This window comes from Muscardinus avellanarius (assembly GCF_963383645.1).
Source record: "Muscardinus avellanarius genome assembly, chromosome: 10".
Classification (NCBI taxonomy): domain Eukaryota; kingdom Metazoa; phylum Chordata; class Mammalia; order Rodentia; family Gliridae; genus Muscardinus; species Muscardinus avellanarius.
In genome coordinates, this window is record NC_137796.1 from 89,405,304 (window position 1) to 89,427,110 (window position 21,807).

The following is a 21,807-nucleotide window of genomic DNA, read 5'->3' on the forward strand; positions in this document are numbered from 1 at the left end:
ACAGGAAGATCGCGTAGGTTCGAAGCCAGCTGCGCTGGCTTAAGAGACGCTCTTTCCAAATAAAAAGTATAAAATAGGTTTGGGAGTGTAGCCCAGAGGTAAAAGGGTTTCCAGGAACCCCAGTACCACAAATAAAGAAAGAAAGAAAGAAAGAAAGAAAGAAAGAAAGAAAGAAAGAAAGAAAGAAAGAAAGAATAAAGAATAAAAAATAGGACTTGGGGTGTAGCTTGGAGGTAGAATGCCCCAGGTTCAATCTCCAGTGCCACAAACAAACAAAACCTAGTTAGGAGCAGAAAAAACACTCTCAGAGTGGGGTGTTATCCCTATTATTATTTTGTGTGTGTGTGGTACTGGGGATGGAAACCAGGGGCATTCTACCTCTTAGTTACACTCCCAGCCCTATATTTTTTTCTTTTTTCTTTTTGCAGGTCTGGGGATGGAACCCAGGGGCATTCAACCTCCAAGAAACACTCTCTGCCCTATTTTTATTCTTTATTTTGAAAAAGGGTCTCACTAAGTTGTGGAGGGCCTCACTAAGTAGCTGAGGCTGTCCACAAACCATGATCCTCAGGTCTCAGCCCCTCGAGTGCTGGGATTACAAGTGTGCACCACCACACCCCGCTCCAGCCCTATTTTTTATTCTTTATTTTGAAGCAGGGTCTCACTGAGTTGTAGAGGGCCTCACTAAGTAGCTGAGGCTGTCCGCAAACTGCGATCCTCCGGTCTCAGCCTCCCGAAAGCTGGGGTTGCAAGCGTGTGCCACCACGCCCGGCTCATCCCTATTATTGTAGAGCAGAGGAAACGGTAGTATAGCGAGATAAGTATGATTTGTCACCCAAGTGGACAGCTGCGGAGCTCAGCCTGCACCCCATGCTGCCTCTCACTGCGGCCAGCTCCTCGGCCCCTTTCCAGAATGCCAGCCCTGGCTCCCTTACCGGGAAGTGAAACCAGAACCCCAGGCAGTCCTGTCCGCCTGTGGTGACAGCTGTGTTCCCGCTGAGTTCGTGCTTCCCTCCTGGGAACAAGCCCCGGCTCCTGGTCCGATGGCCATCCAGCTGCAGGGTGTAGTTGAGATTGGCAACCAGGGGCCCTGCGCAGGGTCAAAGAGGCGGGCATTGAATGGTGGGGGATCCTGGGCCCAGAGGCCTGGCTCTGGGATTGGCAGCCACTCTGGGAACAGGAGGATGGCACTGACCTGGGAACTTGGGGTCCAGCGGCTGGAGATGGAAACAGACTGTGATGTTAACGCCTTCCTTCTTCTTTTGACTGGCTGAGGAGGAGCACTCCACCTCATGCACTGGGATCTCAGCCGGGAAGAAGGACATCAGAGTGATGACGTCCACCACGGGTCGGGAGCTGCCAGGCAGAAAACCAGGTCTCTCTCTTGGCCCCAGCCGCACACTCCCATCAGCCCCAGAGCTGCAGCCAGCAGAATCCAGAGGACTCTCCTACCCTAAAGCTGACCTCCAAGCTACATCTCCAGACCTATTATTAATTATTATTTATTATTATTATTATTTTTTTGCAGTACTGGGAATGGAACCCAGGAGCATTATACCTCTGAGCTACACCGCTAGCTCTATTTTTTTATTCCTTATTTTGAAACAGGGTCTCACTGAGTTGCAAAGGGCCCCGCTATGTAGCTGAGGCTGTCCGCAAACCATGATCCTCCTGTCTCAGCCTCCTGAATGCTGGGATTACAAGCGTGTGCCACCCTGCCTGGTTTTATTTTTATTTTGAAACAGGGTCCCCTTAGATGAGTTGAGAGTCTCAATACTTCTTGAGGTTGCCCTTGAACCTGAGATTCTCCTGTCTCAACTTCCCAAGTACTGGGATTACAAGCATACACTACCACACCCAACTTTATTTGTTATTTTGAGACAGGGTCTCTGGAACTTGCCCGGGCTGGCCTCAAACTTGCAATCCTGCTGCCTCAGCCTTTCAAGTAGCTGAGATTATAAGCATGTACCAGCTGGATGTGGTGATGTATGCTTGTAATTCCAGTACCTGGGAGGCTGAGAGAGGATCACAGGTTCACCGCCAACCTCCACTACTTAGTGAGGTCCTCTGCAACTTAGTGAGACCTTGTTTAAAAAAAAAAAAAGAAAGAAAGAAAGAATTGAGCTGGGCATGGTGGCGCACGCTTGTAATCCCAGCATTCGGGAGGCTGAGACAGGAGGATCGTGGTTCAAGGACAGCTTCAGCTACTTAGTGAGGCCCTTTGCAACTCAGTGAGATCCCATTTCAAAATAAAGACTAAAAAATAGGCTGGGGGTATAGCTCGGAGGTAGAATACCCCTGGGTTTCATCACCAGTACTGCAAAGTAAAATAAAGAATTGGAGGTAGAATGTCCCTGAGTTCAAATCCCCAATACTGGAAAAACAAAGAAACAAACAAAACTAGCATGTATCACCATGTCTGGCTGGCTTAATTTCGTTTGTCCTCTCCCTCACTACACATACACTCTGGAGCCAATGCCTGGTTCAGTGTTCAAGACATTCAGGTAATCGATAAATATCTAGTCCCTGTGTGAATGATGCTTCCAGCAACTCTAAGACATGGAAATATCACCACCATCCAAACATGAGAAAATGGAAATGGGGTCCTGAGAAACAGGCGGCAGGCAGGTCTGCAGCCCCTCTCCCACCCGGCTCATCTCATGAGGATGCTTCTGCGGGAGCTTTGGTGTCAGGCGGGCCTGGGTGCCAGCCCGGTGAACCTGGAGCAAGGCCTGACGCCCCTATAAGAGAATCTATCTCCCCGGGCTGGCGCCCCACAGCGTGGAGTGCGCTGCACAGTCCACTATGTATGCCACGGCTAGAGCTGGAGTTATCAGGGGCCTCGGCCCATCTTACCTCAGCACGATCACCTGGCCTTCGGCTCCCACAGCCACATCTGCCAGCCCGTCCCCTCCAATGTCCTTCACCCCGTGAATGGACCGTCCGAACCAACGAATTCCTGAGGACACCTGGGCGCCTTGTATTCGCTGAGAGCAAGAGAAAATCCATGCTGAGCATGGACAGGAGGAAGGCAGGAAGAAGGGGTCCAGGTTTGGAGGCTTTCAGGTGCCTGAGATGGGGCCTGGAGGGCAGGCAGGGTGCCTCACCTGACTTGGCCGGGCTCTGAGCCCGCCATTCCGCCCATTGAAGATGTACACAGCTCCCTGCTCCTCCAGAGGGGCTCCCACAGCCACATCCACCAGCCCGTCTCCGTTGATGTCCGTCAGGGCGGAGATGGCTGCTCCGAACTGCCCCAGGGGGTAGCCAGGATCTCCCTGCAGTTCTGAGGCCATTTTGAACTGCAGCTGGGAGGGGGCAAGGAGAGGCATTGTCATGAACAATTTAGCTAAGAAGGCTAAAGAAATGTGAGATGCGGTCCCTCGCAGAACAGAAAGGTGCTGTGAGGCCAGCCTGGGTCCCGGTGCCAGCTGCACCCTGCGCTGAGTGGCTGGAAAGTTACCCAGCCTCTCTGGGCCCCGAGTTCCCACATGTGAAATAAGGTTTGTAGGGTCTCGGGGGGCAATTAAAGGATGAAATAAAACGAGGTCATGTAGATGAACGGATTGCAAAATTATGGGAAATACACACAATGGAATTCTACTCAGCTAGAAAGAACAAAATCATGGCATTCGCAAGAAGATGGAAAGACCTGGAGAGCATTATGTTAAGTGAGATCAGCCAAGCACAGAAAGAGAAGGGACATATATTTTCTCTAATATGCCCAAACTAGGGAGTATTGGGGACACCAGAGGGACTCCAGATAACGGAGGGGAAACCTCAGCAAAGCTAGAAAGGAAGGGTAGGAGAGGAAGAAGGCTGAGGTTGATTAATGGAGGAGCTACATTCGAATATGTGTATAAGTGTGAATGTAGCAATGGTCAACCTGGACACTCATTGTTGGGAGGGGGGAAGGAAAAATGGGGGGGGCACCAAGTACAGTCTGAATGTATGCCATTTTCAATATGATCCACATAAAAATAAAAAATTGAAAAAAAAAGAAAAAACAAACATGTGGCCCCGAGGCCTGCACACAGAAGTGTCAGCCCTTGCTCCTCTGCTGGGCTAAGCATGAGCACGTGATCAGAAGGGAAAAGCCTCCAGAATAACTAAGGCCCCGTGGGCCTGTGAATCTCGCTTCTCTCCTGCCTCACTTAGGTCCTGGGTTCCCACCTGATTTCTCTGGTAGATAAACACCCGGCCTCCTCTCTGATCCCCATAGAAGAGGGGGGCTCCAATCAGCAGCAGCTCTGTCTCCCCATCCTGGTTCACATCAACACCACATAACTCCCCACCAAAATAAGAGCCGACCTGTAGGGAGAGGAAGATGTTTGAGGAAGATCCTGAAGGGCGAGCAGGAGGGGAGGATTACCTCCGACCCCCGGCTGCACCGTGACCATCTTCTGCCAACCCTGAAAATGCAGGTTCAAGTCCACGAGTCCCGGGTCCACCCTTAGAGTCCATGTGAATTGAGACAGGTTGGACTCCTGAAAGTTCAGGTCCTTCATTCCTCTTCCTTCCTTTCCTTTCCTTTCCTTTGTGGTGCTGGGGATTGAACTCAGGTGCATTATACTTTCAAGCTACACACCCAGTCCTAATTTACTTTTTACTTGGAAACAGGATCTTAATAAATTACTGAAAGCCTCGCTAAGTTACCGAGGCTGTCCTCAAACCTGTGATCCTCCTGTATCAGCCTCCCAAGTACTGGGATTACGGGTGTGTGCCACTATGCCTGGCCAGAGGTTCAGTTTCTTTCTTTCTCTTTCTTTCTTTCCTTCTTTCTCTCTCTCCCTCTCCCCCTCTGCCCCTCCCCCCCCATGGAACTGGGAATTGAACCCAGGAATATTTACCTCTGAGCTACACCCCCACACTGATTTTTTTGTGTGTGGTACTGAAGATGAAACCCAGGGGCTTTCTACATCCGGGGTACACTCCCAGACCTATTCCTATTTTATATTTTCTTTGGAAACAGGGTCTCACTGAGTTGCTGAGAGCCTCGCTAAGTAGCTGAGGCTGCCTTCGAACCTGTGCGATCTCAGCTTCCCAAGTACTGGGATTATAAGCATGTATTATCACGCCCAACCTAGACTGATCTTTTCTTTCTTTCTTTCTTTCTTTCTTTCTTTCTTTCTTTCTTTCTTGTTTCTACAGTATTGGGGGTGAAACCCAGGGCCATTCTACCTCTGAGCTATACCCCAGCCTTATTTTTATTCTTTATTTTTGAAACAGAGTCTAAATTGCAGGAGGCCTCACTAAGTAGCTGAGGCTGTCCACGAACCACGATCCTCCTGCCTCAGCCTCTCAAATGCTGGGATTATAAACTTGCGCCACCATGTCCAGCTGATTTTTATTTCTTATTTGAAACAAAGTCTCACTAGATTGCTTAGAGTCTCACAAAACTGCTGAGGCTCAAACCTGTAATTCTCCAAGTACTAGGATTACCAGCATGTGCTACCACTTCCAGCAGAAGTTGAGTTTCTTAAATTAGGAAATGGAGACTTCCCTCAGAGGGTTTAATGAACAACAAATGTGTTAGGGCCTGCCAGCAATAAGGGGACACGTGCTCAAAGGATGGCAGGAGCCTCCCCATGCTCACCTGGGTCCCACCTATTTCCTGCACCTGGCTCCAGGGTCCTCCGTTCTCTGGTTCTTGAAACAGTAGTACCTGCCCCACGTGCTCGTATCGGGGGGCTCCAGCTGCCAGCAGTGATGTGGGTCCCCTGGAGGGCAGCCAGGTCACCGTGTAGCCTGAGGACAAAGTGAGGGGCTTAGAGTCAAAGAGAAAAAAGGGGATGATGATGGAAGAAGGAAACACTCAGAGGAACAGAGCAGAGGTCCTGGGAACGAGGGCTCCCAGCAAAGATGAATGGAGAAAGGCAGCCATGTGCTCCGAGTATTCTGAATCCTGCACCATGGCCCTGGGCCATGCTTCTCAAACTGGAAAACATGCACGCCACACGCCTGGGAGAGGCTGCCGTGTACCAGAAGATGAACACCACCCACCTTCCCAGGCTCAATCCACCTGAGCGCTGGTAAGGAGTGTGTGTGTGTGTGTGTGTGTGTGTGTGTGTGTGTGTGTGTGTGTGTGTGTGTGTTGAGCCCAGGGGGTCTAGCTCTGAGCTATACCCCTAGCCTGATATTTTGAAACGGTCTTCCTAAGTTGTGAGAGTCTTGCTAAACTGCTTGGGAATCTTCCTGTCTCAGCCTCCCAAGTACTGGGATTATAGGCGCGCACTACTATGCCTGGCTGAGACTTTATTTTTAAAAAAAGAGTAAAAAAGCTGGGTATGGTGGTGTGTGCTTGTAATCTCAGTACTTGGGAGGCTGAGACAGGAAGATCACAGGTTCCCAGCCTACTTAGTGAGGCTCTCTGCAACTTAGTGACTCCCTGTTTCAAAATAAATAAAAAATAGGGCAGGGGTGTAGTTTGGAGGTCCAATGCCCCTAGGTTCCATCCCCAGACCCACAAAAAAACAAACAAAAACAAAAACAAAAAACAAACCATACATACATACATACATACATACATACATGGCTGAAGGTTATTCAGCAATAGAAAGCCCCTGAGTTCAATCCCAGTATCAAAAATAAAATGAAGTAAAATAAAATAAAAAGGGCTAGGGATATAGTTCAGTGATAAAATATCCTTTAGGGAGGAAAGGAGGGAGGGAGGGAGAGAGGGAGAGAGGAAGGGAGGGAGGGAGAGAGAAGAGAAGAGAAGAGAAAAAGAAAGAGAAAAAGAGGGAGAGAGAGACTCACCCAAATACCCTGCTCTCACGTCTGGTTCTTTCATGTCTGTTTCTTTCCCAACACGTCGTTCATTCCCAACAAAGGCGCCATCCTGCAGGTCCGCCTTCAGGTCCAGAAAGCCCCCAGCCCAGTCCTTGGCTCCAACTGCCCCCACGACTGCATGGCCCTGCGCAGGGACGGAGACGAGACGAGGGGCATCACGACCCTCCCCAAAGAGCCGCGTCCCCACAAGGTCCCTGCACGTTGCTTCGGGCCGCCCTGCACCTTGCAGAGGTCTGCGCTGATCCCGCTGGAGGAGAGCTCCATGTTGAAGGACGTCAGGTCCTGTTTGCTTGTGCCTGAGAGACAGAGTAGGGGAGGAGAGGCTGCGGCCCAGAGAACGAGAAAAAGAGCAAGCAACACCGAGGGAGGCCGGAGGAGGCCCGCAGGCACCTTCACGCCAGGCAGAAAGCAGAGCCGGACCTACGGCCTGACCTCTGAGCCGGCTCTCCCCAGAGCCCTGCGGCCACCTCAGCACGTCCATTGCAGCCCTGAGTCTGTGCCCGCCCGGCCCTCCCCGCTTCAGGGAACGGCTCCCCAGCCTGAGGGAAACGCTAGGAAACTGAGCGACCTTGGCTCTTCCCTTCCGTCCTATCTCTAAACTCACCAGGTCGTGGCCTTTCTGCCTTTCACACACCCTGTCCCTTTTCTTTCTTTCTTTCTTTCTTTTTTTTTTTTTTTTTTTTTTTTTTGGTGGTACTGGGGGTGGAACTCAGGGATTTTCTACCACCGGGCTATACTTTTATATTTTTATTTGGAAACAGGGTCTCATTAAGTTGCTGAGAGCCTCACTCAGTAGCTGAGGCTGGCTTCAAACTTGTGTGATCCTCCTGTCTCAGCCTCCCAAGTACTGGGATTACAAGCGTGCACCACCATGCCTAGCCTGGGGCATTCTACCTCCGAGCTACACCACAGCCCTATTTTTTATTCTTTATTTCGAAACAGGGTCTCACTGAGTTGCAGAGGGCCTCCTAAACAGTAGCTGAGGCTGTCCACAGACCTCCATCCTCCTGTCTCTGCCTCCCAAGCGCGGGGATTACAAGCGTGCGCCACCACGCCCAGCGCTAGGAGAGTTTTTAAAGAGAACTTTCCAGACTCTGTCCCGGGGACTCACTCACCCTCAATGACATAGATCTTCCTTTGCAGCTCAGTGAATAGATCTCTGAGCTTCTCAAATGTGTCCAGAATTTTTACAAAGTCCTCTGTGGGTCTTGAGGCAAAATTGTGGAGTGTCTCCTGGTTTTTCTTGATCATAAAATGTTTTCCAATCTGTGAGGGAGTAAAGAATGCGGAGCTGGTATCCCCCAAATCTCACACCACTTTTTCATTATGTTCACAGGACTCTGGCCCCCGGGAGAACCCGAGGTGGGGGAACAGAGGACAGACGCGCTACCCCGATGATGTAGCGGATGATGTCTTTGGCCATGTCGATGCTGCCCTTGTCGGTTGCCTCCCCGTCGGTGATGATGATGAGGACTCTGGTGGCATCTGGCCGGGCCCCCAGCTCTGGCCGGAACACTTCTTTCCTATGTCCAGGAAAGGGGGATATGAGAGATTCCCCCCAAACCAGAGTCTCAGGTCTCCCTGCTCATTAAATCGCCATTCTGCCAATTACACAAGAGGCCTCTGGCATCTCCCAGGCAGGCACTCCAAGCCTCCAGCATTCTCCTCTGAGCCTCCTGCCCTGGGTGCCGCCCTCTCTCTCTGGACCAGTGGTCTCCTTGTTGTATTCTGGGCAGCCTGGAGGGTGCCCCGGAGTCCATGGGCTGGGAGGAGAGGTTTCTTGTGAACTTCGTACCTTCCATGCCAATCACATAGCATTCACCCTTTAATCAGCTAGAGATGTTGACCTAGGTGAGCCTTCAGCAAGAAAAAAAGGGCTACACAGCCGACGACAAGAAGTCAGCCTTCCAAGCAAGCGGCTCCTCTGCCTCCCTTCCCCACGCCCCCCAGGCTGACTCTGAAGCTCTACCACAGCAGTTAAACTAGTAAATTCAGTGACTTGTTTCTGAGCTGATTTTCCCCTGGACTGTGGGCTCCTAAGGGAAGGACCCTGTTTCATTCACGACTGTATCTATGGTTCCTGGCGTAAAGTAGGTGCTCAGCACATGGGAAATAAAAGAAGGATGAATGGAATCCTGGACCATCTGCAGCTTCTGTGTGTGTGTGTGTGTGTGTGTGTGTGTGTTGTGCTGGGGATTAAATCCAGAGGATCTACCTCCAAGCTGCACCACAGACCTCTTTTAGTTTTTATTTTGAAACAGTTGCTGAGGCTAGCCTCAAATCTGTGATTCTCCTGTCTCTGCCTCCCAAGCATTAAGATTGTGGGCGTGTGCCACCAAGCCCGGCTGGCCCACAGGTCTTGTCCCCAAAGGCCTGCTGTCAAGATCTCTGGTTCTGTCTCAGATGTAAAATGTTTCTTCCCCTAAAAGGGCCTGTCAGGAGTCCTGTTCATGATTCCCGGCTGGCTCCAACCACGATCACCCGTCACTTGGACTTTTCCGTAGCCTAACTGGTCTCTGCTTCTGCCCTGGCCACTCTAAGCTCTATTATCAGCCCTGCAGCCAGAGGGGTCTTTTTCGTTTTTTGTTTGTTTGTTTGTTTGTTTAGTTTTTGTTTTTTTGGTACTGGGGATGGAACTCTTCTACCTCCGGGCTATACTCCCAGACCTATTTTATATTTTTATTTGGAAACAGGGTCTCTTAAGCCAGCAAGGCTGGCTTCGAACCAGCGTGATCCTCCTGTCTCCACCTTCCAAGCGCGTAGATTACAAGCGTGCGCCACCACGCCCGGCTTAGAGGGGTCTTTTTCAAAATGTATCTTCTTAATATCCAGGGAGGCCGGGCGTGGTGGCGCACGCTTGTAATCCCAGCATTCGGGAGGCTGAGACCAGAGGATTGCAGTTTGCAGACAGCTTCAGCTATTTAGTGAGGCCCTCTGCAACTCAGTGAGACCCGGTTTCAAAATAAAGAATAAAAAATAGGGCAGGGGGTGTAGCTCAGAGGTCGAAGGTCGAATACCCCTGGGTTCCATTACCAGACACACACACACACACACACAATATATATATATATATATATATATATATATATATATATATATATATATATATAATCTCCAGGGAAATCTCCAGGGAAATATATAATCTCCAGGGAAATCATTTTTTTTGGGGGGGTCTTGTTTGTTTCTTTGTTACTAGGAATTGGACCCAGGGTATGCTACCTCCAAGCTAAACCCCAGGTCTTTTTATTTTATATTTTGAAAGAGGGTCTTGTTAAATTGCTGAGACTGGCCTCAAACCTCAAACCTGCAATGCTCTTTGTCTCAGCCTTCCAGATACTGGGATCACAATGTGTGCCCTATGCCCAGCTGAGAAGAACTTTTTCTAAGACACAGATATGGGGCTCCAGCATTCACATTCACCTGACCCCACACCATAAAGTAGATCCGGGCCACAGCTGGGTGGACTCATGGACACCTAACCCAGCCTCAGGCAATCAGGTTTTCTCTCCCAGAAACTGGAATTCAGGTTGTTCATCTGAATTGAGGAACTGAGGCTGCTACTTTTCAAGCAATTGTGGCTTGATTATGTCTCCACCAAAGCTGTCTACACAGAGAGAAGGAGGTGGGCAGCCCAAGTAATCCTCCTCCTGACTCAGCCTCCCAAGTACTGAGGTTCCAAGCCACCGCCACGCCCTGCCCACACCGACTGCTTTCATCTAGACCTCAGCTGAAATACACTCTCTTATTCAATTCTAGGGGGAAAGTTTCTATACTGGGCGTAGGAAATCAGGATAGGGTAGTTTCTTTTTCTTTCTTCTTCTTTTTTTGTTTGTTTGTTCGCTTTTGTTTTTGTTTTTGCAATGCTGGGGATTGAACCCAGGGCCTCCACACATAGTAGGCTAGTGCTTTACCACTGAGCTATATCCCCAGCCCTATTTTTATTTTATTTTTTATTTATCTGGTACTGGGGGTTGAACCCAGGCAGGGCATTCTACCTTCAAGCCATACCTCAGCCCTGATTTATTTATTCATTTACTGGGGATGGAACCCAGGGGTATTCTATCTCCAAGGTATACCCCCAGTCCTATTTTTTATTCTTTATTTTGAAACAGAGTCTCACCAGGTTACAGAATACCTCACTAAGTAGCTGAGGCCAGCCGCGAACCTGCCATCCTCCAGTCTCCGCCTCCTAGGTATTGGGATTACAAGTGTGCGCTACCATGTCTGGCTTCCCCAGCCCTATTTTACTTTTCTTTTGAAGCAAGGTCTCGCTAAGTTGATGAGGGTCTCAGTACTTGCTAAGGCTGTCCTCACACCTGTAATCATACTGACTCAGCCTCCCAAATACTAGGATTACAGGTGTGCACCATCAGCCTGGCTAAAATTTTATTTTGTTTTTAAGCAGGGTCTTACTAAAATTGCCCAGGCTGTTCTGGAACTTAGTGAGCCTCCTGCCTCAGCCTTCTATGTAGCCAGGACTGTACCAGTGTGCTCTGCTGGAGAGTTTCTTTCTTTCTTTCTTTCTTTCTTTCTTTCTTTCTTTCTTTCTTTCTCTCTTTCTCTCTTTCTCTCTTTCTCTCTTTCTCTCTCTCTTTCCTTCTCTCTCTCTTTCTCTCCCTCCCTTTCTTTCTCCCTCCTTTCCTTCCTTCCTTCCTTCCTTCCCTCCTTCCTCTGCAGTACTAGGGACTGAATCCAGGGCCTCACACATTCTAGCAAGCACTACATCTCTAGCATAAATGGTAGTTTCCAAGGGCCTCACTGAGTAGCTGAGGCTGTCTGTGAACCGCGATCCTCCGGTCTCAGCCTCCCGAATGCTGGGATTACAGCGTGCTCCACCAGGCCTGGCTGGCACAGGTGAATGGACGTGCTCTGCCCTCCAAACAGAACTCACACGACATAGTTGATGGCACCAAAAGTGTTGGTCAGCTCGCGCATGTGTTTCACGTTGGCCAGTAGAACGTCGGGGTCCTTTAGTTTAACATAATCCAAGAAGTTAAATTCTGTTTTGAAGGTCGTGGAAAACTGAACAGCAGCAAACTAGGAAGGGAAGGAAGAAACGTAGTTACACAGCCCACCCCACCGTGGTCTCCAAGCTCTCGGCTCTCTTTTTTAAGGTACTGAGAATTGAACCCAGGGTATTCTACCTCCAAGCTATACCTTCAGTCTGATTTTTTAAATTTCTTATTTGGAAACAGGGTCTTGCTAAGTGGCCGAGGCTGGCTTTGAACCTGTGATCCTCTTGTCTCAATCTCCCAAGTACTGGGATTACAGGCGTGCACCACCAGGTCTGGCTCAATCTCCATTCCTTATGCGGGGACCTTGGCAACCCAACTTCACACCTCTGCTTCCAGTAATTCTTTTGAAAAGAATGCAATATGTAGCCGGGTGTGGAGGCACACGCTTATAATCCCTGTGTTTGGGAGGCTGAGACAGGAGGATCGCACAGGTTCAAAGCCAGCCTCAGCTACTTAGTGAGGCTCTCAGCAACTTAGTGAGACCCTGTTTCCAAATAATATATATAAAAGGTCTGGGAGTATAGCCCGGAGGTAGAAAGCCTCTGGGTTCCACCCCCAGGACCACCAAAAAGAAACAGAAAAACTAGAGAGAATCTTAGGAGCTTCCAACTATCTGGATTTTGTCTTGTTCAGAGGCTATGTCTAGAGATTCTGGAGCTATGACTCATACTATATTTTTCTTGAATGGCTTAAGCTGATTCAGGTAGGGATCTGCTGCCTGGAATCAGACACGTGCCCGTAATCCCAGTACTTGGGAGGCTGAGACAGAAAAATCATAGGTTCGAATTCAAAGCCAGCCTCAGCAACTTAGTGAGGCTCTCAGCAACCTGACAAGACCCTGTTTCAAAGTAAAAATAAAACAGGGCTGGTGGCATAGCTCAGAGGTAGAATGCCCCTGGGTTCCATCCCCAGCACCACGCACGCACCCACCCCCTGACTGGCATATTTACCTGGTAGGAAGTGTTGCTGAGTTTCCTCATCACATCCTTCATGAAGTCCACAATTTTCTGAAATTCATCTTGCTGCAGGCTCATCGATCCGTCAAATAGAAATACCAGGTCTACATTGCCCTTTATACATTCTGCAGAGACCAGATGGGAGGGACTGGTGACGTGTCCCCAGAGTTTGACCCACCCTGCTGCTTCCCACGGGGGGCAGCTGCTGACAGGTATTTTGTGCACAGGCTCCCCCGTTTCTTTACCCTGATAACCAGGATATCCTTGAAGCACAGGCCCTTTCAGATTCTGGAGAAAGAGGTAACACTGGCCACTCAGATAGGTGTTCTGGTCACATCTCCTAGACAGCCCAGGGTCACAGACCTGAAGGAGACAACGGATAAAGGACAGAGGCTTCCTCTTGCTACGTGTCTTAGGCATCATCAGCAAAGAATAAGAACCTGCAGAATCCTGTCCCCTCCCTCATCACCTACATCCAAATGGTGACCCCCAAGCAAGGTAATTCTATCTCCACGAGGCCTCTCATAGCCAGCTCTCCATCCCTACAGCCAGTACTCTATGCCAGTGGATGCTCGCTCCCATGGAAAGAAGTCTAAACACCTTGGCATCCATACTGTGCATGGCTGGGCACTATCCAGGCTTGCCCCCTCCCCCCAGCCACACATCCTATGTAAGCCACATCGAAAATGCACCGTTCAAGCCGGGCGTGGTGGCACACGTTTGTAATCCCAGCATTCGGGAGGCTGAGACCAGAGGATTGCGGTTCGCAGACAGCCTCAGCTACTTAGTGAGGCCCTCTGCAATTCAGTGAGACCCGGTTTCAAAATAAAGAATAAAAAATAGGACAGGGGGTGTAGCTCGGAGGTCAAATGCCCCTGGGTTCCATCCCCAAAACCCGCAAAAAAAAAAAAAAAAAAAAAAAAAAAAAAAAGAAAACACACTGTTCCCTGAATATACACTGCGGCTGCTTTCAGTTATGACTGTCTTTCCCAGCAGGCTGCAAGCTTGCAGACAAGGCTTGTGTCTAGATATCTTTGTTTTTGTTTTCTTTTTGTTGCCATTGTTTTGGTACTAGGGATTAAACCCGGGGCATCCTACTTCCCAGCTACACCCACTAGCCATTTTTATTTCTTAACCTGCGAGCCTTCTGTCTCAGCCTCCCAAGTACTGGGTTTACAGGCTTGTGCCACCACACTCAGCTCCTCTCTGGCGCCTTTAACCTCCTATGGGATCTTTTATTTTTTTCTCCCTCTTTTCAATCTCTAACCTGTTCTTCACAGGCCCTGATGTCACCACTATGCAAAACTCTTACCAAAAGGCTTCCACTTGCAGAGTCTGTCACCAAGGTCATTCCCAAGTACTTGGAGGTATGGTTGGAACCTGCAGGCACCAAGGGTTGTTCTGGAGGAGCTGGGCAGTCCAGGCGCGTTGGGCCAGCCTCGCTTTCCCCGCGACCCCATCCCTCCCAACTTGGTCCGCAGCTACTCACCGCTCAGGCTAACTGGCAGGCAGTGTCCGACGCCTGGCTGGCACTGGTACAGGCCCCCTGTGCGGTTCCCCTCACCCGGAGCGCCCACGACAACCCTGCTGAGGAAGCCCACCTGTGAGACGAAGGTGCGCAGGTCTTTCCCCACGCACTCCTGCCTCTGAAGCAGGTTCAGACCCCCAGCAAGCGTCCTGAAGCAGTGCTGAGGTGAGAACGAGCTGCCAGAATGTGGCATTATGAGTTCACTCACCCAGTCAGCAATTCAAGAGCTTTTTTTTTCTTTTCTTTGCAGTGCCGAGGATGGAACCCAGGGGCCTTCTGCCTCCGGGCTACACTCCCAGACCTGTTTTATATTTTATCTGGAAACAGGGTCTCACTAAGTTGCTGAGAGCCTCACTAAGTAGCTGAGGCTGGCTTCAAACCTGTGCGATCCTCCTGTCTCAGCCTCCCAAGTACTGGGATTACAAGCATGCGCCACCATGCCCGGTGAGCATTTTTATTTTTTTTTAAGTACTGGGTATTGAACTCTGGGGCATTTCACCTCTGATATATAGCCTCAGCTCTGTTTTGTTTTTTATTTTGAAACAGGGTCTCACTAAGTTGCAGAGGGCCTCACTAAGCAGCTGAGGCTAGCTGCAAACTCTTGATCCTCTTGTCTCAGCCTCCCAAGTACTAGTATTACAAGCATGTACCACCGTGCCCGGCTATCAAGAGCCATTTTATTTATTTACTGGAGCACTGGGCATTGAACCCACTGTTCTACACCCCTACCCATGTATATATTATATATGTATATATGTATATATGTATATATTATATAATATATATGGGTATATTATATATGTATATGTACATATAATATATAATATATATATATATATATATATATATATATTCTATCTATGGAGATATACAGATATACATTTACTGGAGATTGAGTCCAGGAGTATTTTATCTTTGAGCTATACCACAGACCTTTTTCCTTTTTATTTATTATTTTTTATTCCTTATTTTGAAATAGGGTCTCACTAAATTGAGAAGGGTCTCACTAAGTAGCTGAGGCTGGCTGTGAAGTTAGGATCCTCCTGTCTCAGCCTTCCAAGTATTGAGATCACAAGCATGCACTACTACATTTGGCTTTTTTTTTTTAAGTTTGATTTTGAGGGGTATTCTTTTTTGGTACTTGGAATATAACCCAGGGCATTAAACATTCAAGGCAAGCATTTTACCACTGAGCTATATCCTCAGCCCTTATTTTTTATTATTATTATTATTATTATTATTATTATTATTATTATTATTATTTGGGATACTAGGGATACTAGGGATTGAACCCAGGGGCATTCTATCTCTGAGCTACACCCTGGTCTGATTTTATTTTAATTTTGAAACAAGATCTCCCTAGGTTGATGAGAGTGTCACTACTTGTTAAGGCTGTCCTTGAACATGTGATCCTCTTGTCTTAGCCTCCCAAGTATTGAAATTACAAATGTATGTCTGGGAACTGGGCATAGTGGCGCACGCTTGTAATCCCAGCATTTGGCAGGCTGAGACTGGAGGATCGCCATTCGCGGACAGCCTCAGCTATTTAGTGAGGCCCTCTGCAATTAGTGAGACCCTGTTTCAAAATAAAGAATTAAAAATAGGGCAAGGGGTGTAGCTTGGAGGTCGAAGACTCCTGGATTTCATCACCAGACCTGCAAAAACAAAACAAAACAAACAAAAAACACCATGTGTGTCTGGCTTTCATTTTTATTTTGAAACAGGCTTTACCTAAATTTCTGAGGCTGTCCTTGAACCTGCCATCTTCCTGTCTCGGCCTCCCAAATACTGGGATTACAGGCATGCATCACCATGCCCAACTTAAAAGCCATTTATGGCCTATCTACTAGGAAGGGGAGAAAGATGAATCTCTGCCTTCAGGAAGCTCATTGTATAGTCAGAGAAGAGTCAAGACCTAGGACAGTCAGGTGTGAGGGTACACACCCAAAATCCCAGTACTTAGGAGTCAGAGACAGGAGGATTGCAGGTTTGAGGCCAGCCTCAGAAATTTAGTGAGATCCTCAGCAATTTAGCAAGACCCTGTTTCAAAAAGAAAAATAAAAGCTGGGCGTGGTGGCGCACGCTTGTAATCCCAACATTTGGGAGGCTGAGAATGGAGGATCCCAGTTCGCGGACAGCCTCCGCTACTTAATGAGGCCCTCTGCAACTCAGTGAGACCCTGTTTCAAAGTAAAGAATAAAAATTGGGCAGGGGGTATAGGTCGGAGGTCAAATGCCTCTGGGTTTTATCCCCAGACCTGCAAAATAAAAAAAGAAAAAAGAAAAAAGGAAAAGAAAGCCAGGCTTGATGATGTATGCCTCTAATCTGTACTGGAGAGGCTGAGACAGGAGGATCACAGGTTTGAGCACAACCTCTGCAATTTAGCAAGATCCTGTTACAAAAAAATAAAATAGAGCCAGGCATGGTGGCGCACACTTGTAATCCCAACGCTTGGGAGGCTGAGACAAGACGATTGCACAGGTTTGAAGCCAGCCTCAGCTATTTAGTGAGGCTCTCAGCAACTTAGTGACACCCTGTTTCCAAATAAAGCATAAAATAGGCCTGCGTGTATAGCCTGGAGGTAGAAAAGACCCTGGGTTCCACCCCCCAGTACCACACAAAAAAAGAAAAATAAAGTAAAATAGAGCTAGAGATGTGGCTCAGAGGCACAATGCCTCTTTATTCAATCCCAGGACCAAACAAACACACAACAAAAACCTAGGATGGGATGCAAAGTGTTTCAGAGGCCGTGAGGCTTCCTGTTAAACACTTACGTGGCACCTTAAGATGATCCCATCCTATTATCTGATGGACCAGCTTGGGTGAGGTGTTGCAGGACACTGGGGCAGCCCTAGGTGGACATCAAGGTGCCTGGTGCCGCATACTCTGCGGCCAGGGAGGACCTGGGGGCGGCAGCTCACCCGCTCTCCATCTGCAGGACCCGATACCCGAAGTGCCTCCCGGCCTGGGGGACAGAGAAGCTCTGCACCTGCCGCACTTCCAGGTTGTAGCTCATGACGGTCACTGAGGAAGGAGATGGTGGTCAGTCACTTCCAGCCGGGACCTCCCCATGGAACCCCAACATCTCCCACAACAGAGTCATGGCATTGATTGGCCTGGTCCCTAGAACCCAGCTGGCCGCCTCCACCCGGGCAGAGCTGGAACTCGTCCCTGGCCTTCCCCTCAAGGGCCTTGGCTTTGGGGAACATGGAAGCAGCTCTCCCTGCCACCCAGGGTTCAGGCCCCTCTTTGAAAGGCCCGAGCAGCACATGACTTCCCTTCCCTATCGGCAAAGAAGGAAGGGTGTGAAGGCGGAGGCGAGAGGGGTACAGAGGAAAGGGGCCCAATTCTAGGGTAGTGAATTTCCCAGGCAGGAACCAAAATGGGGATGCCCAGGGCAGGCTGTGCCTCCTCACACGCCCTCTTCTGTGGTCATGGGGCCCGGGCCCGGAACTCCAGCCAGCCTTGGGATTCAAGATCCCCTGACCCCGTGAGGCTGCCTCCTCACCCCCTCGCTCCTCTCTGTCTCTCTGTCTGTTTCTGTCTCTGTCTCTCTCTTTGTGTGTGTGGTACTAAGGTCTGACCCTGGGGCATTCTACCTCTGAACTATACTCCTAACCCTCTTTTCTTTTCTTCTCTTTTCTTTTCTTTTCTTTCTTTCTTTCTTTCTTTCTTTCTTTCCTTCCTTCTTTCTTTCTTTCTTTTTTTCCTTCTTTCTTTCTTTTTTTTGGCGGGTCTGGGGATGGAACCCAGAGGCTTTTAACCTCCGAGCTACACACCCTGCCCAATTTTTTTTAAATTATTTATTTTGAAACAGGGTCTCACTGAGTTGTGGAGGGCCTAAGTAGCTGAGGCTGTCCACGAACCACGATCCTCTAGTCTCAGCCTCCCGAATGCTGGGATTTCAAGCGTGAGCCACCATGCCCGGCTTCTTTCTTTTATTTTAAAACAGCATCTCATGCCGGGCGTGGTGGCGTACGCTTATAATCCCCGCGCTTAGGAGGCGGAGACAGGAGGATCGCGTAGGTTCGAAGCCAGCCGTGCGCACTGGCTTAGGAGACCATGTATCCAAATAAAAAAATATAAAATAGGTCTGGGAGTGTAGCCCGGAGGTAGAAGGGCTTCCAGCAACCCCAGTACCACATAATAATAATAATAATAATAATAATAATAATAATAATAAATACATTTCATTAAGTTGCTGAGGCTGGTCTCGAACCTGCAACCCCCCTGCCTCAGCTTCCCAAGTACTGGGATCATAAGCTTGCACCACCATGCCTGGCTCTCGCTCACCTCAAGCTCCTTTGCTCCCCACCAAGCTCCTTTGCGTTTCCCCCTGAACTGTCCATCTCAGTCCTCCATCCCTCCCCCTTATCCAGCAGCTAGAGTATCATCTACAAACTCCAACCTGTCCTTTCCGTCCCTGCTTTCCTTCCCGCAGCAGAATTAGCTCACAGCATCCTGAGGTATCAGGGATGCTGGCACTTTTTTATTATTTGTTCAGATGGAGAGAGGGAGGCCCACAAAGGGAAAAGGACTTACTCAGGCCCTGAGTAGCATCAGCCTAGTGTTCCCCTCCTAGCCCTACACGCGTACTCACCCTGGAACCCAGGGGCATTCTACCTCTGAGCTACACCCCAGCCTGATCTTATTTCTTTGTTGAAAACAAGGTCACCCTAAGCTGGTGAGAGTCTCACCAGGTTGCTGAGGGCTGGCTGCGATCCTCCTGTCTCAGCCTTCTCTAAGTCCTGGGATTGCAAGCATGTGCCACCACGCCCAGCCCATCTGCCCTTTTGCTTGGACGCTCTCTGCTGTCTCATCTGCTGCCTCTCTCTCTCCTCTGTCTCCACCTCCAGCTTTGCCTGCCCTTGGCTTTCTTTCTCTTTTCCCCCTTCTCCCTCCAGGATCCCGGGGTCCCCATTCCCTATGGCCAACCCCAACCATAAAACAGCTCCTCGTTTACTTCAGTTTCATGAAACCTACAGTCTCCCTGGCCACAGGCACACATCCCGACCCTGCCCTTCCCCATTTTCCTACCAAAGAGAAAGGGCCCAGATAGCAGCAGCCTCAGTAGGGTGATGGGGGAATTCTTCATCTTTCCCGCGCTGGAGGCACCAGCCGGCCCAGACTGTTTCAGAGGCCCTTGAGATTTGCTGGCAACCTAGACAGGGTAAAAGAAAGAAATGATAATCACCGGGCGGGCGCCTCTTGCAGTAGAGCTGGTGGGGGAGGGGGAGGGATGCCTTAGGGGTTGTGAAACCACAGGGGTTCAGAGAGGAAGTGTAAGCAGGTTAGACGTTTCCTGTGCCTGCTAGCATTTTCACATCACCCAAGAGAGGACAGCATGGTGGTTAGATGACAGCTTCTGCTCAGAGCAGCTGCATCCTAATCTCTCCCCAGCACACCAGCTGAAGGCTCTTTAAAAAGCTCAGCAGAGGACTGGTCAGATAAACAGTGGTATAACTGTAATAAAATGCTATGTAGGCCCGAAAAAGAATGCGTGTGGGGAAAAAATAAGATAGAGAAAGCTGGAAATGGTCAAAATAAGTGTGGGGAAAAAATAAGATAGAGGAAGCTGGGCATACAACTGTAATCCCAGTACTGGGAAGGCTGAGACAAAATCACAGGTTCAAAGCCAGCCTCCACAGTTTAGCGAGACCCTCAGTAACTTAGCAAGACTCTGTTTTAAAATAAAAAATATATATCCGGGCATGGTGGCGCACGCTTGTAATCCCCATGCTTGGGAGGCTGAGACAGGAGGATCGCGCAGGTTCGAAGCCAGCCGCACTGGCTTAAGAGACCCTCTTTCCAAATAAAATATAAAAAAATAGGTCTGGGAGTGTAGCCTGGAGGTAGAAGGCCCTGGGTTCCATCCCCAGTACCACACACACAAAAATAATAATAATAAATAATAAATAAAATAAAAATTAAGCTGGGCATGGTGATGCACACCTGTAATCCCAGTACTTAGATGGCTGAGATAGGAGAATCACAGGTTCGAGGACAGTCTCAGCAAGTAGTGAAAATCGCATCAACCTAGCAAGACCCTGTTTCAAAATAAAAATAAATTAGGACTGGGACCATAGCTTGGAGGAAGAATGTCTCTGGGTTCAATCTCCAGCACCACACACACACACACACAGCTACTGCTTCACATCACACCAACCAGGATGAAAAAAATTTAAAAAAGGAAAGAAAGGAAGGAAGAATATAAGTGTTGGTGAGGATATAGAGAAATTTGAGCCCTGGTACAATGCGAGTGGGAATGTAAGATGGTACAGCTGCTATGGGAAACCATTTGGCAGTTCTTCAAAAAAGTTAAAGAGAGCTGGGCGTAGCCAGGCATGTGATGCACGCTTGTAATCCCAGCCTTCAGGAGGCTGAGACAGGAGGATTGCAGTTTGAGTCCAGCCTCAGCTACTTAGTGAGGCCCTCTGCAACTCAGTGAAACTGTTTCAAAATGAAGAATAAGCCAGGTGTGGTGGTGCAGGCTTGTAATCCCAGCATTTGGGAGGCTGAGACAGGAGGATCACAGTTCTCGGCCAGCCTCAGTTAGTGAGGCCCTGTTTCAAGATAAAGAATTAAAAAAAAAAATAGGGCTGGGGGTGTAGCTTGGAGGTAGAATCTTCCTGGGTTCAATCTCGAGTACCACAAAAAAAAAAAAAAGAAAAAAAAAGAAAAAGGGCTGGGGCTGGGGGTGTAGCTCAGAGATAGAATGCCACTGGGTTCCATCTCCAATACTGCAAAAATTAAATAAATAAATAAATAAATAAATAAATAAATAAATATCAGGCTGGGCATGTAACACTAAGGTAGAATGCCTCTGGGTTCCATCCCCACTACCATAAAAAAAAAAAAAAGTTAAAGATAGAGTTACCATAAGATCCAGAAATTTTTTTCCTAGGTATATCCCCCAAATAATTGATGCCCATATAAAAATTTATACACAGACACTCATAGTAGCCTTGTCTATGCTAGTTAAAAGCTGGAAATTATGCTTATGTGCAACTGATGAATGGGTAAAGAAAATATGGCATGTCCATACTCAGTAATATTAATCACCCATAAAATAGAATGACGCACTGGTGAGTGCTATGGCATGGAAAAACCATGAAAATAAGCTAAAAAAAATCCAGGTACAAAGATCACATACTATATGAAAGTCTTTCTAGGCTGCTGAGAGGCTCACTACATTGCTGAGGCTGGGCTCGAACCTGTGACCCTTCTGTCTCAGCCTCCTGAGTACTGAGCGTGAGGGCATCGCCACCATACTGGCTAGGAATTAGCAGTCCTAACAATTGAAGCCACACATTCTTCATGAAAACAAACAGAGTTAATTCCAATAATCAATCATACAAGTTTGATCTGTTTGGGGAAACTGTAATGATCTCACCACAGAAGATCTGACCAAGAATTAGTAGTCAAATCAGCCATCCCCAGTATGACAGTTTTCCTTTGAGATTTTTTTTTTTCTTTTGTACTGGGGATGGAACCCAGGGGCATTCTACCTCCGAGCTAC

The 21,807-nt window shown here is 48.6% G+C and overlaps 1 protein-coding gene across 1 annotated transcript in view; it reads right to left on the reverse strand.

Moving 5' to 3' along the window:
* The window catches only part of ITGAL (integrin subunit alpha L), a gene marked incomplete at both ends in the record, with an annotated part of 34,615 nt that extends 15,232 nt beyond the window's left edge, over positions 1-19,383 (reverse strand). Inside the window, 17 exons of the mRNA XM_080703899.1 lie at positions 936-1,090; positions 1,196-1,356; positions 2,857-2,987; positions 3,108-3,305; positions 4,171-4,308; positions 5,594-5,745; positions 6,757-6,913; positions 7,012-7,085; positions 7,905-8,055; positions 8,180-8,312; positions 11,681-11,826; positions 12,755-12,885; positions 13,006-13,123; positions 14,073-14,140; positions 14,250-14,344; positions 17,210-17,312; positions 19,326-19,383. Coding sequence (XP_080560025.1) covers positions 936-1,090; positions 1,196-1,356; positions 2,857-2,987; positions 3,108-3,305; positions 4,171-4,308; positions 5,594-5,745; positions 6,757-6,913; positions 7,012-7,085; positions 7,905-8,055; positions 8,180-8,312; positions 11,681-11,826; positions 12,755-12,885; positions 13,006-13,123; positions 14,073-14,140; positions 14,250-14,344; positions 17,210-17,312; positions 19,326-19,383 — 2,169 coding nt within the window. The remainder of the gene's footprint in view (positions 1-935; positions 1,091-1,195; positions 1,357-2,856; positions 2,988-3,107; positions 3,306-4,170; positions 4,309-5,593; positions 5,746-6,756; positions 6,914-7,011; positions 7,086-7,904; positions 8,056-8,179; positions 8,313-11,680; positions 11,827-12,754; positions 12,886-13,005; positions 13,124-14,072; positions 14,141-14,249; positions 14,345-17,209; positions 17,313-19,325) is intronic.
* Between the last annotated feature and the right edge of the window lie 2,424 nt (positions 19,384-21,807).